The sequence below is a fragment of the Epargyreus clarus genome, unplaced genomic scaffold, assembly GCF_041222505.1.
Source record: "Epargyreus clarus isolate Ecla_fem2 unplaced genomic scaffold, WU_Ecla_fem_2.2 ptg000017l, whole genome shotgun sequence".
Lineage (NCBI taxonomy): Eukaryota > Metazoa > Arthropoda > Insecta > Lepidoptera > Hesperiidae > Epargyreus > Epargyreus clarus.
In genome coordinates, this window is record NW_027332225.1 from 8355053 (window position 1) to 8370109 (window position 15057).

A 15057-nucleotide genomic window follows, 5' to 3' on the forward strand; every position below is an offset into this window, starting at 1 on the left:
GTATACTTGAAACAAAACAAGAACATAACGTTTCATACGTGTCTATGTTGCTGTAGTTTATTATTCGGTATTCAACTTCTTCTTCTTGCGGCGCCTCTTCAACTAGTGGAGTTCGGCTATCAGCTTTCTAAATCCCTCACGGGTCTTTGAGAGGCGGAACAGTTCAGCTGCGCTTGCTATTCCGGTCCACTCTCGAATGTTTTGCAGCCAATATTTTTTCCTCTCCCTACTCGCCTTTTCCCTACGATTTTGCCCAGTTAAATGAGTTCGAGAAGTTCACAGCGTGGATGTCGAAGGACGTGACCCCAGTAAGAGACTTTTCTCTCTTTAATGGTAAAATGGTCTTTGACCTCGTCATTAGTCATCTTTTGGATCCAGCTATTGGAGAGCATGCGTTTCTTAAATCTTTTTTTACAGTGCAAGCCTCCCATCCGTAGAGTATTTTAAAAGAAAATGATAATTGAAAATCCTGAATAGGCGAAACAGTCAAATATCATATGTATGAACATATGATATTATGTGGAGTTCGCTACCGAGTTCTACCTGGAAATCATACTATACTGAATTCACAAGTAAAACAATGAATCTGATTCCATTTATGAGTTGGAATTATCAAAGTATTGTAGCTCTCCCGTGAAATTGAAAAAAAAATACATTCGATCATTTGGTTTATATACAACGGTTTTTCGGATTAAGAATAAAATCTGTAGCCTATAGATACTACTTAATTATATATTCTCATTTGGTACTACTATGAAATAAAGATAGATATTTTTTTATTTCGGAGGACAAAGCTTGAACGTCTCGGAAATCTATGTATGTACAAAAAAAAATGTTTATGATATAACAGTTGAACTCAAAACACGTTGTTGAACGAATGTATGTATAATCGCTCCCTATATCATTATCTTGTATCATTTGTATGGAACGAATGCTAAATTTGGAATTTGTAAGCTTTGATAAATACATTGACAAATTGTGTTACGTAATATGTTTAATAATAACAGATTTGTACCCTACCAGGGCCAGTAAATATCATTGTAGCTATGTCAAATTATTTCTATGGAAAATAGCACAATACATGTTTTGGTATTTATGTGAATACATATACGCTCATGGACATTGGACATTGATTGAAGTCATACTTGAGTTCGGCCGCAGGCAAGGACTAATTTGGAATAACTCCAGTTAGTGTCCCGTTGAACCAGAATGTAGCAGTATCTGTCACCGCCGTTATAGTTCAGGAATATATCAGTGGTAGCACCGAAGTCCACCACGCCACCACCTTTTACAATTAAAACACAGTTAATAAAAAGTTTTGATCGGTTATTTATTTGAAAATATTAGTGCAGCTAAAATATATTCAACACGAAAATATCATAGTTATTGCAAAAAAGTTGAAAAGAAGTTTAATCTTTGGTTTGATTCATTAATGCAAATCCTTTGTATGTCCAGTTCATGACCTGAAAGAACGCAAAAAAATATTAGAACAGAAACTTTAAAGTGAATTTATACTACAATCTTTTCATTATATCACAAAAACACTTATAAAAAACTTCTATTAATTTCAAAATAAATAGAAAAGTAGTATTTGCTTTAGAAATAACGGTTTTATGACTATTTTAGTTTTAATAAATATTTCAAAACCCTTGGAGTATGCAATCGTGATTAATCTTTGTGGAGTCAATCTTTATGCAGCGTTACGAAAAACTTTTGAAAAAAAAGTACCAAAAGCATGTAGGAATAATTATTCCTTAAAATTTGTTATGACGAACGAAGTCACAGGATCAGCTTGTATTTATATTTGGTATCTAACAATAGCTCCCTCTACCGATCCAAAGTTGCTAATGCGTCCAACTCAATATATTAGTGATGACTCAACTAAATTGGCAAGATTAAGCTTTGGTAACTTGGGTCAACTCCCTTCGGACTTGATTCGGGAAAGTGTGGGCTTGGAGTTTCGTCTCTAAAGAAAACGTTGGTTTTCGTGATTACGTAATGCTTCGTTTGTTGGGATTTAATTCTAACTCACCCTGACATAATCTGAAAACATTGTAGCTATATAACCTGACTAAAAAAGGTAGGTAACTTGAAGAAAAAAGGAGGAAAAACATAATTGCGATTTGTATGATATACTTTTGCTGATTAATTTAATAGTTCATTACAAAGAAAGACTTAAGCTTTTGTACCATGCTATAGATACAAAAAAAAAAATCTGAAATCTATTCTGTGTTCATTACTTAAGGATAAAAAATATAATTCGATATGACGTCAAAACTTCCTATTCAGTACATTCATGAAATCATCGTGATGCTCAAAGTAATGAAACAAGACAAGTGAAATATATAAATTAACTTAAAACATGCCAGACAATTTGAAATCACAAACACTACAGATTTATAAATAATAAGTAAATACAAAGTAAAGCCTTAAGACATTCGTATAGTACATTGAAAGGAATCATAAAAGCTCTACGCATTAGTTACCGCCTCGTTATTACCTCATATTACTTGTTACGCAAAGAGCTTAGGTTAATCTTTAAGCGTTACTTAAGCCTAATGACTACGCTAAACGGGGGCTTTTAAAACCCTAGATGTGATGGTTTCACTACCGTGAAGTACAGTGTGGTCTGTTTTCTTTAGCAATAAAATTACTTTATTGCGGGATTTACGAGTATTAATAGCAAAGACTGTGAGTGTTATAACCCTGCTCTGGGGTTCCGTACGGAAAGGAATTTTACTGTTATTATTCATAGAATATACAGTATTTTGGCGTTATCTAGAAAATATTATAAAAAACATCGATCGTTTAAAATATACCATACATCATCCCAATATTTAGACGACTTCAACGACACTAAGTATGCTAAAACTGGTCAAACCGTCTGTAGGGCGTGCCAAAGAATGATACATACTATAAAATATGTATGCTTCAAAAACATTACATGATTATTGATGGACGGGTTATATTATTGATGCACTAAAACATACTTCTGTTGATAAATACAGTTAACAAATTGGGTGGTAGTATGAAAATCTAATTTACGTATCTGATATTTTGAAAGGACAAGAAGAAATGTCACAAATGAAAATGTTATAAGTCGTTGTCCTGATTTTAAAATGGACAAAACATATTTTTAGAAAGATTTCTCAGACAATTCATGACTTTATAGGTTACTTGTCATCCAAAAAAGAAGCAAATTACTTACGAAATCAGTCTTATTTAGTACAAAAAATGTCCTGTCAACGTATTTACGAGTATATACTTACTTACTTTTAGCATTAGGCATCCCGTGAAAAATTAGGCACATCTCATTGCTCTACTTTACGTTAATGTAATATGTTATTTAGGTAAAAAACAGAAATGTCAAAAAGTCTTAGTCGGGGAAAATCTTCTCCAAATATATTATCCGAAAATTTGTGACAGTTTGACTTATTAAAAGGAAATAGGAATATAAACATTATACGAGTAAATATTATCTTAAGCTATATTGGCGTCGGAAATATCATGAGACCTACATTAAAAATGTAATATGTCAAACCTCAATGTAACATACCTTACATTGAGGTATGTTACATTACCAACATAACCTTAGGTGGTAAGAGGGACTTTTCCGTGGCATTCAAGTTTAGTCCTTCGGAGTAGCAGCGCATCTGTGGCCGAGCTCATGTAGGAATCTCATCTTATCAGGGATTTTGTTTTTCCATAGGAGGAAATAGCCATTTACCACATGGCCAAGCTTGTTCGCTACTCTTATAGGTATTTTCAAAAAGTATGTAGATCTCTCGTAGAATTTTAGTTATTAGGACAATTTAAGTTTCAGTTTTCTGGCTACATTATGAGCCGAAATGGCTAAGAAATGAATTTTAAACGAAACAATAAATGCTAAATTTTGTATCAAGAGTAATAAATTTAGCTCCTGTCTTCCCAACTTTATCTTCAATTATGTATCCGTTTGAAATTAATAATGAATATCTCTGTTTCGTGAATAAAAATAGATGTTGTTCATTAAATTTCGTTTGTTCCAAATTTTCTCGTAAGGAATGTGAATATTGAATTATTCAAGCATTTAAGTACATAATTACAATTGGTAAAGAGCAGGTGGCCCACCTGATTCAAAATGGACAATACCATCCACGGACATCTGTAGTCAATCGCAAATGGGCTTGTAGTATTGAAAATGAAATTCGTTGTTACATTTGAGGACTAAATTGGACCGTCTAGTGTAAGTTCTGCTTTGTTATAAACGTAAAATGTATTTTTAAAGTAAATCTTAAATATTGTCAGGTTAATAAGCCGACATGGTTACGACTTGAAAAAGAGTGATATAATTAATCATCAAAAATATTTCGAAATTTGACCTACATACCTCATTACTTTCATCAAACAGTGTTGATTGATCCAAATTTCATAACAAATTGTCAAATTAATGAAAGCGTGATTGGTGAAAAAAATCATTTAAGATTTTTCTGGTGTCATAAATGAGAAATTATATTTCTATCACGGCGCGTCCCCATTCCTCATCTTTAGGCCATCCTAAATCGATTTCTGAATATCTCACCCGAATAATTGAAGGCACCAAGGGCCATCAATCAACTAAGGTCACCTAATTTCAGAGATGGTAAAGTAGGGCCAAGGAACTGATATAATGAAAACGTTTTACTTTAGCCGGATAGCTATTAGTAACTTACTCTAGTTCGCACATTCTAACTCATACTAATGGACAAGTATCATTTTTTATATATTCGATCATGTCATTCATTTTATTCCAAGCTTTTACTTGTATGATGACGTGTTATTTTGCAATTAAGTTAAAAATTAAACTTCCCGGTATTCACTAGAGCTAAAATTTTGGAAACAAATATAAATCTGATGACAATGCGATTATAGTCAGTCATTATAGTCAAAATATAAAAACATCAAACCAAAAATTTGCCCGCCGTTCTATTTCAGTTTGACCGCCTGATGTCCTTACCATCTTTTAGCAATGAACAAATGTTTTGTAATTATGTAAATAGCAACTTCTTTAACTTTCAAAGTCTTTTTAGTAATAGTCCGTTCAATTAATTCAACTATTTATAAAAGATGTTCTCAATAAGCAATCATTTCAAACATGGTTATAAAATTTTGGAATTAATCATTTTAGAAAATGGCAGCACAGTAAACAGAAACTTTCATTTTTATCCGAATAAACTATAACTAAATTAAAAATATATCCAAATCAGAATACCGTTGTAAACGTTTCCAAAGACACAGGTACTAATTTGTTCATAGCCCTAATCACCAGAGGGCGTTGCGTCTCCCCGATTACTGTGACAAGGCTCCTACTCAGTTTCGGAGTCAGATCCACCCAAGGGCAGCTATACACGGCGGTTGATATACGACCACTCTGAAAAACATACGTGACTCGAATATCGCGTATGGAAATTATATGGTACATGGCATGTAATTACCCATTAGACTCACGTCCGTAAGAGAGCATGTCTTCCCAATTTTGTTTGGAATGTAAAATGAATTAAGTTAGAACAAAGGCATTGAAATGCCCTATGATTGTACTATGACGTGGGCGATCCGGGTGATGCTAAATAATATAATACAATACATTAAAATGATATTTATGTGAGTTATTTTACAATATTTTTGAAGTACTTAATTTTGATAATTTTATTTATTATCTTTAGCTTTTGTTTCGTCTATTTGGTTGACTAATGTGAATTTTACGTAAAACGGTCTGTATTTCTAAAGACAAAATAAATCGGTTCCCGAAAAGAAAGTATAATCACATTCAAAGAAAAGATAAAATTTGTCAAATCTACCTTCATGGTGACAAATTCTCCAAGGTAGCAATCAATGAAGAGAAATATTATAAAATCGATGAAGTAAGGGAAAATCCAAAACAATGCAGCGATGTTGTCTCGTAAGGACTCTATCTGTAAATGTGAAGAATAATAATTTTTTGAAAATTTTATATGAAAATGAGTATACTATAAAGGTATTTCATAGTTCCTTTTCATAGTTTTCAATGGATATATGGCATAAAATATGAGTTTAAATTTAAAATTATGCATTACTTATTGCGTATATTCTATATACACTATACAGTCCCTAAAATTTAGTGCTATTAGTTAATTCATCAATTAGCACCTCAGATGTCACACCAAAAGTTAGAAATATATGTTATAAATAATTATGACTAATATGACTAATAATTATTTAATTTCATAGTGCATTTTTTCAGCATTCAGCATCACCGTTGGCTTTCTGAAAAACATAATCTATGCCCCCTAAGTTCATTATACCATCTTTGAGATAAAACTTCCATATGTTGCGACTGCGAGTGATTTTGGTCATATTGACAAACAACAACATAAATACGACTGAAACATTTAAACGGCTTATTAACAATTGGTAATAAGTCGTGGATGACGCTTCTCTTCCCCTTACCCAATTTATTGCTACTATATGGTTGAATATATTTACCATTTAATCATTTAAATGTATAAGAACATATGCCTACAAACATTTACATTTCTAGGAAGACTAAATGTTCTTTGACTGGTTTCTAGCACACAAAATAGTTTCAACTCGCGAATTTTCAGTGGAAGCGAATTCCACAAACTGATTGCACACTTACGGCACATACTTACCGAAAATAACTGAACAGCGGTTGTGCAAATAATGCATGCGCTGAAAGCCAACGTCAGGGAAAACTGGCCGCCGAAAGTTGCTTCCAGAGTATTTACAAATCTGGGAATGAGTTGAATAATTGTTATTGTATATTGTGAAGTATCTATGTGGTTGAGAGGAATCCTTCACTAAGATATTTATAGTCATTTGACAATCGGGTGTTTTAAGATAGTAGAACCTATTCGATGGCCTGCATACAGAAATGGCTTTATCATTTTTTTGAAAATGTTATAAAGTCAGTGATATAGAAATGGTTACAGGGTACCAGAACAGTCACACATAACCAATGTAACGGTTTTTATTATTCTAAATGGTTAGAATCCCAGAGAAAAGTACCTACAGCTATTAATTTTTAAGGTATTTTCATTGTAGTTGCTGATATAAATAGGGAAGCACTTAAGGACTTTGCCGATCTTTGAGTGTATAATAATATAGCATTTTTAAATTGTCAATATAAAGTTTAAACTCTTTTAATTTTTAAAGCTTCTACCATGAGTGTACATGAAACACGCATTATCTAGACAGTCGGACTAGACGTTATACATTTACAGAAAATCTAATTTTAAAAGCAAATTGTACTTTTTACAAATGTCTCCAGCCTTAAATTCGAGCTTAATAGAGTTGTTTACCTCTTAATGGCGCAGTGATGGCGGAGACACTTTTTAAAAATACTCTCGAACGCCTCATTTTCGCCGCAGTTCGTTTCAGACTTCGTTGCTTTAACGAGCTCTTTCATATTTTCAAAGTTGTAAATTAAAACGTCCAATTGCCCGACTGAAATGAAATAGATTTTTGAATGGATTCCAATTTTATGGTTATTAAGTGCGTATAGGATTTACTATCTTTTTTTAAAAGTAAAGTAGCAATAAGCAGGTTGAGTGAACTGTGACGTCACTATCACACATTATTTTATCTTATAGTAGCAATATAGCGCTGCTGTATTTATATTTTTGTTGTGGTAAGCGTGTTGTTTCCGAAGACTTGAGGGCCAGCTTAAATGAGATGTTCTGATTTAGTCCTCAGAGGCAGTTATGCTTTATTTTATAATGTAGGATACCTTTATAAATAAAAGTAATTAGCCATTTAACGTTGTGAACTCTGAACTATGTTCGTTTCAGAGACCTGTATTAGATACAGGTCTGTGGTATAGGTACTTGTATAGACTTGTTGGTATAGCAAAAATAAATGTTGACCTCGAATACACATATTCGTGTAACACCATTTACGAATATAAGAAAGAATATAATATTGCAAATGTGTAGCATACGAGTATCTAGACGTTGTAAATTACTGGAATTATATATAGATTCACAATTGAAACTTACTTGCGCACGTCATAAAAGACCACGGTAGACTCATAAGAGTCGCAAATGCCACTATCATCATAGGTTTATACAGAACCTGCAAAAATATTTATTGTCTTCTATATACAAACATATATTTCATTATAGCTTACAGTTGCATAATAATATTGAAACTTGCTCTTAGAATAGCATTCGACTTACCGTTTACCTTTGACAAACTAAGCTACTAATAAAATACTACTAAAAGCACAACTTTTCCGGAACTTTTGTATTTTTAATTGTTCGTAATTCATAGGAAATTAATCCTCAAAGTATATACAAAATTCTTGAGGTTTGTTAAATTAGATCTTTTTTAATACGTATTATCGATATTTAAGCATCTCCAGAGGGTATCAGAAATCCTAACTTCTGTCTATCATAACTGTAAATCTATTCAAATCTAGCGCTAACACTAAAACTTTGATCGTCAGCCCAGAGGATCTCCTTGAGAGACGCTAGTTACATAAATTCAATCCTTAGCTAGGATCCTAATATATGTATGTTAGCAATATAGGCCGGCACCCTGAGACTATATGTTTAGGAAAATAGGAGATGTCTTGAAGTTTGGACGAAAAGCTCTAAGTTATGATCTGATCCTACTGCTGAACGAATATTATGGGTTTATGGGAGGAGTTCGCGCAATTTTCTATGATGACCAAAGTAATACATTTTTTGAAACCAGGACTTGGATATTTTTTTATTTGTCGAGGGCGAAATTTGTATGCTACCATGGGTATTGATAATTGCTTGTTATATTTATGATGTACCTATATATAAATACATAAGACTTACTCCTTTTACTATGAATAATTAAAGTTGTGTTTGTTAAATACAAAACGGTTTGCTTGCCACGTTGAAGTACCAGTCAAAACTTTGAATAAGATGAATTTACAATTCAGACCAAATAGAAGGCTTGTACTAAGCCCATCATTATCAAAAGTTCAAAACCTAGTTTCGGTCGGTTATTCTGCCAGATAAGTTTGGTAATATCAGGGGATTTTGATGGACGTTGTAAATAAATTTCAAATACCTAACCTTAACAACTTAGGTAGACTTACATCAAAATCCAGCACAAAATATTGATGGAGATTTGTTTTCAAGAGTCAGTTACGATTATTTGCAAAGATTATGTTTTAGAATATCCAATGTTAATTTAATTTTTCAAGTGAATAGCACCTCAATTTCTAATTCTCCAGGAGTGGAAACTCATCCATAATGGAACATAGGCAGAACCTTCTTATAGCTATTAGACACAAGATTTCCTTATTAAAATCTACAGCGCGTTGATACACATTAAAAACTTATCTTAATAAATCTAAAATATTTTACCTGATAAGCGTTAATGCAAAGAAAGTAATCATTCACGTCAAATAATATGAAATCCATGTCGAGTGGTAGAGTTCTGAAGCCATTTAACGCTGGGATTACGATGACGTGAACTATAAAATGTAAATAAAAGTTTAAAATGTAAATAATAAATAAAAAATATTATAAAAATAACGCTTTCGGCGCCCCTAACACCCACACCAGAAATATCGGTATCGTGGGTGTTATGGACACTCACAGACATGAATTAACAAACACCCAGATCAAGATCACACATCTAAATAATTAATTAATTCTAATTGTACAAATGTACTGAAATAACATCACGTAAATTCACGCTTGATCGGTAAGTAAGTCACAATGTAGTCACTGTGAACACATTATAAATCTCAAAGACTTGAAAATTTAGATCGGATTGGAAAATTCGCTTATTGTTCTAACGTATTATTTATCTATAGTTCACTTTAATAAACAATTTTCTTTGTATTTCTTCCTCATTGTTTTTTAGAAAAATAAATAAATTAGTCGAACCCCACTATAACTTTTAAATAAACAATGTTAGGTACGTCTATAATAAAATAGAGGAATACTTTCCTTCTAAATGCCCTGCAAAACTTTTGAACACTGGGAGCTAGAAACATGCAATGAAGACATTCTGTAGAATGTAACACCAAGAGGAAGAAAACTCTTAATTCTTAGTAATTTTGTAACAAACATACGAATATAAACTTGGCAGTGAAATTCTAAAGGGGAAAGCTAGCAGGCGTTCAACTAAAACACATAAATTGTGAGGCGAACGGCTAAATCCTTAGAGCAATGCTATTTCGGAAGGAGCCGGCACTCCTGGGTCCTCGTTCTGCTAGCAAAGCTATATGCGTACACATATCTTAGTAGGAACTTTCTTACAAAATAATACCGTAATTTATTTGCAATATGCATTTTTTATTACCTTAAAAGTAAACGATTGTGTATACTTACTGTATCCGTAACCAATTCCATTGGTTATTAAGCCTTGTAACACATTTTTTAGTGGTGCGACCAGCGCCACCTTCTATCCTTCTTCTGTCTAATAGTATCAGTATTGACGCCTGATATTCTAGTTTCGTGGATGCCGTAACACATCATGTGAAACATTATAAAGACCGATGACGACTAAGGAGGAGCATTGAGCATTAAATAATTTTCCATCGCCCTATGTCAGGATGAAAAAAAAAACCTGATTGTTATCGACGACCTATCGCGTCGTCTAACACGCGGTTTGATCCGGGTTTGATCCTCGATCAGACATGATTTAGAATGAACAATGAATTTAGATTTCTGTCCGGGTCTAGGTCCGGTATTTGTCTATTCGTCGTTATGTATTTCTATGTCGTCCACAAGAAAAATCCTAGGGTTTAGCTATGTGAGTGTAAAAAGTGGTATTAATTAAAAAATAAATTGGTTTTCAATATTAAATGAACATAAATAATAGTAGATATTTACCAAAAATAACACTGCTGGAAGTGACAACCATATATACAAATAGACGCCTTGAAAACTTTATACTCTTCTCCAAAACGTCCAAGTTGGTTCTCGGGAGTAAATTAAACTCTTCATTATTAATTTGTTCCAACAGTTGCGTAAGGAAGTGACGACGTAAACAGAGATCCAGTAGCTTGATTGAAGTCAGCATTTCGGTGAGAACTAAGTTTATTCTGTGGGGTAAATCGGTTAGACTCATTAGTAATTAATCCACACGAAGTTGTACCAAACTTTGCTTGATCGATATCAGGAATGTTCGTCTCGGCAAATGTTTCGGGAGATGTGAGTTCTGTGTTATTTGCTTCTTTTGGGAATTGTGGTCTACACGTGGATTCTAATACGTAAATAGAGGACATCGTAAGGTCGACTGCTGATCTGAGCGTAACGTCGGTAAATGCAGAAATTGTTGAAGAGACATGTTGTTAGTCCAACAGTGGGATTTATAAGTAAGTTTAGAGTGGATATAAGATGTTTACAGCTTTTGTTTACGAGCATTGAAATGAGTTTTTAAATGTATTTATAAATAGTCAGACACAAACCGATAAAAGTTCTTTTTTAATCTTTAGGAACTACTACACACGTTAGGTATTAATCGAAATTTAACACTTTCCAGTTGCCAAAAATTGCAAAATTTGATTGATTTTATTTATAACGAGTAATAAACTATCTATAGGCGAGTATGTGAGGTAAGTGTTGCTTATGAAAACTAGCATTAAAGCAAGAATATAATACAGGAAATTATAAATATTTTGAAGCAAACTGATTACTGATTCATTACTATGATTACAGGATAATTTTATGCATAAACTCCTTAAAAATCCGTCAATTTTTTTTTCTTACATTAGTTTTAAACCAAAACCTAATGTAGTGATGGACATTTATACAGATACAGACAAATTGCGTGAATAACAGCAATAAATCACGCAGAAATAGCTCAACAGGCTGTTGAAATTCCCCTTAGGAATATCATGATAGTGTCTATTTGCATAAATTAATTTTCATACAAAGATATCATTGTTTGGGGTACCCAGATTATAGAAATAGATACAGAAATTATTATCAATTGAACCCGGGACAACTTTCTTGTGGGACACAGTTTCAACAAATTACGGTACCCAATATTCGCACATATTTCAGCAACAAGAAATATATGAAACGAAATTGTCATATATTGTGTTAATTTTATATATGTATAAAATTCTCATAATGTTCGTTTCTGTACTCCTCCGAAACGGCTTTATCGATTTTCACCCAGTTTTATATGCATATTCAATAGGTCTGAGAATAGGCTACTATCTATTTTTCATACCCCTAAATGATAAGGGTTGTTCACCCTTAACATTTTTTTATTTATGTGGCAACACAACGTTTGCCAGGTCCGCGAGTACATGTATAGGGGCCCCCGGTGTCATCTCTGGACCATACATAAATCGCTCATTAAATGCAAAAGGGCCGCAAAACGAAAAATCAGCAAACCACTTTTATTCGATTTTTTTTTTTCATATTTTTCATAATAAACTGTTATAATTTATTATGATATGAAGGTATTTGTTTTTTTTTGTATCTTTAATAACTAAAAAAATACCTAATCCGTTTTTTGCTGTTTATTTTATTAAGAGGGTCCGTGAATATTGTGCTTGATTTCCTAAGGGTCCGTGGACTGAAAAGGGCTGGGAAACGCTGCTTTAGATCATTGTTTCATAAAAAAAAACAGTATACAAGTAACAATTATTATCAGTATAATATTATTGAAAGCCTTCTATCTAACATCTGATTTTTATTAACGTGCAATAAGTTACATACATCATAATTTAACTTTGGATAAAAGGCGATTATTGTCATAAATGTCATTTAAAGAACACGACTACACTTTTACAATTGCAATGAGTTTCAAATCTAATTCGCAATCAGGCTTACTTACGTATGAGTCGACTACCTTAGACCATACCATCAGAAAGGTGTGAATTTCAGTTAAAACCCCGGCACTGTAATTTTGGAATTGGTTACAGATGTCCATTGTAGCAGGTACCATTAAACATCAGATGGGTTGCCTGCTCGTTTGGCACTCAATTTTGCAAATTTAATTCTAAAAACCGAATGGTTAAAAAACTCGGCATCTCGAACGAGGGGTCAAAAGTTCAAATACCAGGCACACATCTCTGATACTCTCAAAGTTATGTGAGTATTAGAAATTAATTAACACTTGCTTAAACGGTGAAAGAAAACTCGATCTCGAATCGAAAAAGATTATATCAAAAATTCTCAAGGGTATGTGAAGTCTACCAATACGCATTTGGCCAGTGCGGTGGGCTATGGCCTAATCCTTCTCACTCTAAGAGCAGACCCGTGCCCAGCAGTCGAAAAGTGATGGGTTGATGATGATGAATTGTAAAAACATAAGGGTATTTGTATACACGACCTGATATGGTTCGATAGTTTATACAAGCAGTATATACCTTCTCCTGGTACTATAATAATATATAAAACTTTCTAGCGCTACTTTTTACACTTTCTATTCTGTTAAATAGCTTTTGTAAATCCTATGCCGAGTGGTCGTGGATTTATAGACGAGCCACAAACTTTTGTAACATTGGAAAACTTTGCTTCATTCTATTATTTTACTTTTATTTCTCACGACGGAACAAAATGAAAGAGAAGGGTACAGAAAAGTTAGTAAGTCGGGTTGTCGTCGCAAATGTTTCAAACTTAATTTTATTTTAATGCAAGCATTTTCGCGATTATAATAGAAGTGAAAAACGCACTTTGTACAGTGAGACCACATTAGCTTATACTAATGACGCACTTTGTACAGTGAGACACAATAGCTCATATTAATGTTGATTTGCTATGGTTCCGTGTGTAAACATTTTCAAATGAGCGTAAGTCATTGAGATTAAAGGCTGTAGAATGGACATCATAGAGCCCTACACAATGACACCATCTCGGATAGTTTGAAATATATTCCAGATAAACTTATTAGCAATTTTATTCCGGTCTTTTACAAATATAGCTTGTTTGCCTACCAAAAATCGACATATGACAATTTACTATTACTAGAACTTTAATAAAATGTAATTTTGAATAACCAAAATAAATATGAAATGCACTTAATTTCAATTGAATTCAAAGTGCTAATGAAGTTAACTAGGGTTTAGATGCAAAATAGGTCAAGAGATCTCTCTTGATTAAATATCGCTATTTGTGAAATACTTCACATACTGATGAAGTTATTAAAATTGCTATAGTATTACCTGTATTACACAAATATGTAAATCGAAACGAATCTAAGGGTAGGTATCGTATCGTATATATCGGAAAAATATTTTTTCGGCAAAACTGACAATACTTAGTAGGCAACTTTTTGGTGTCGATCTTTTATCTGACAGTTTTCTAAAAAATAAAAACACTTAATTCACATTTGTTATTCCAAAAGCTACAACTTACACAGCACACACTTCTTGAATTTCTGCATTATTCGCAATCAATCTAATCAAGTATATAACCTGTCCCAGACTAGGTATTATAAAAATTACAATACCAATGAATAGTCGGTAGAAAAAACCGACCCAAAACTTGAAAGAATTTGTCGTATATGGTATAAAGCACCAAATGCCACTGTATTTTAAAGTCTCTATTTGCATGGAGACATATTTATACTGATCCAAATTGGACTTCGGCTTCATATTTCCTGAAAAAAGTAATATTTCATAGAATAAGAGCAATTTAAATTAATCTTTATATTCAGAGAATTAAAAAATATGATATTTCGGTCAGTAATTTCAATATGCTATATAGAAAACGCATATAATAATACCTTTTGTACTTTGACTACAGATGCACCACCGTCACACCTATTTCTGCCTAAAAACAGTAGTGTTAAGCGCTGCTCTGTTCTGTTCTGTACTCTTACCATGAGTTTTCAAAACATCCCACAATTTTTCATTACGTTTACTCAATCCATTATTCTGTTCCATTTGCTTCGGAAGACTGAGTAAACGTAACAATAAGTAAGTGCTCAAGTCTTTTTGTCTGCCTCACGTGTTCGTAAAAAATATAGACAAATCATAAAGCGCCATTTTGTCAATTTAGACATTTAATGTTACGTTACTGACACTATAGTTCTGATACAATCCGCTAGGGGCGCTGATTGGAATTTGTATGGGCAAATATGTAAACAAAT

The 15057-nt window shown here is 32.9% G+C and overlaps 1 protein-coding gene across 1 annotated transcript; it reads right to left on the reverse strand.

Moving 5' to 3' along the window:
* Positions 1-1409: 1409 nt before the first annotated feature.
* LOC140749180 (odorant receptor 46a) lies at positions 1410-14560 on the reverse strand. The gene is made up of 9 exons (XM_073082224.1): positions 14322-14560; positions 10839-11050; positions 9360-9469; positions 8013-8088; positions 7317-7461; positions 6648-6747; positions 5817-5930; positions 5231-5389; positions 1410-1463 (listed from the first exon to the last, which is right to left on the reverse strand). Exons 1-9 carry the CDS (start codon positions 14558-14560, stop codon positions 1410-1412), a joined length of 1209 nt encoding a protein of 402 aa, XP_072938325.1.
* Positions 14561-15057: the final 497 nt, after the last annotated feature.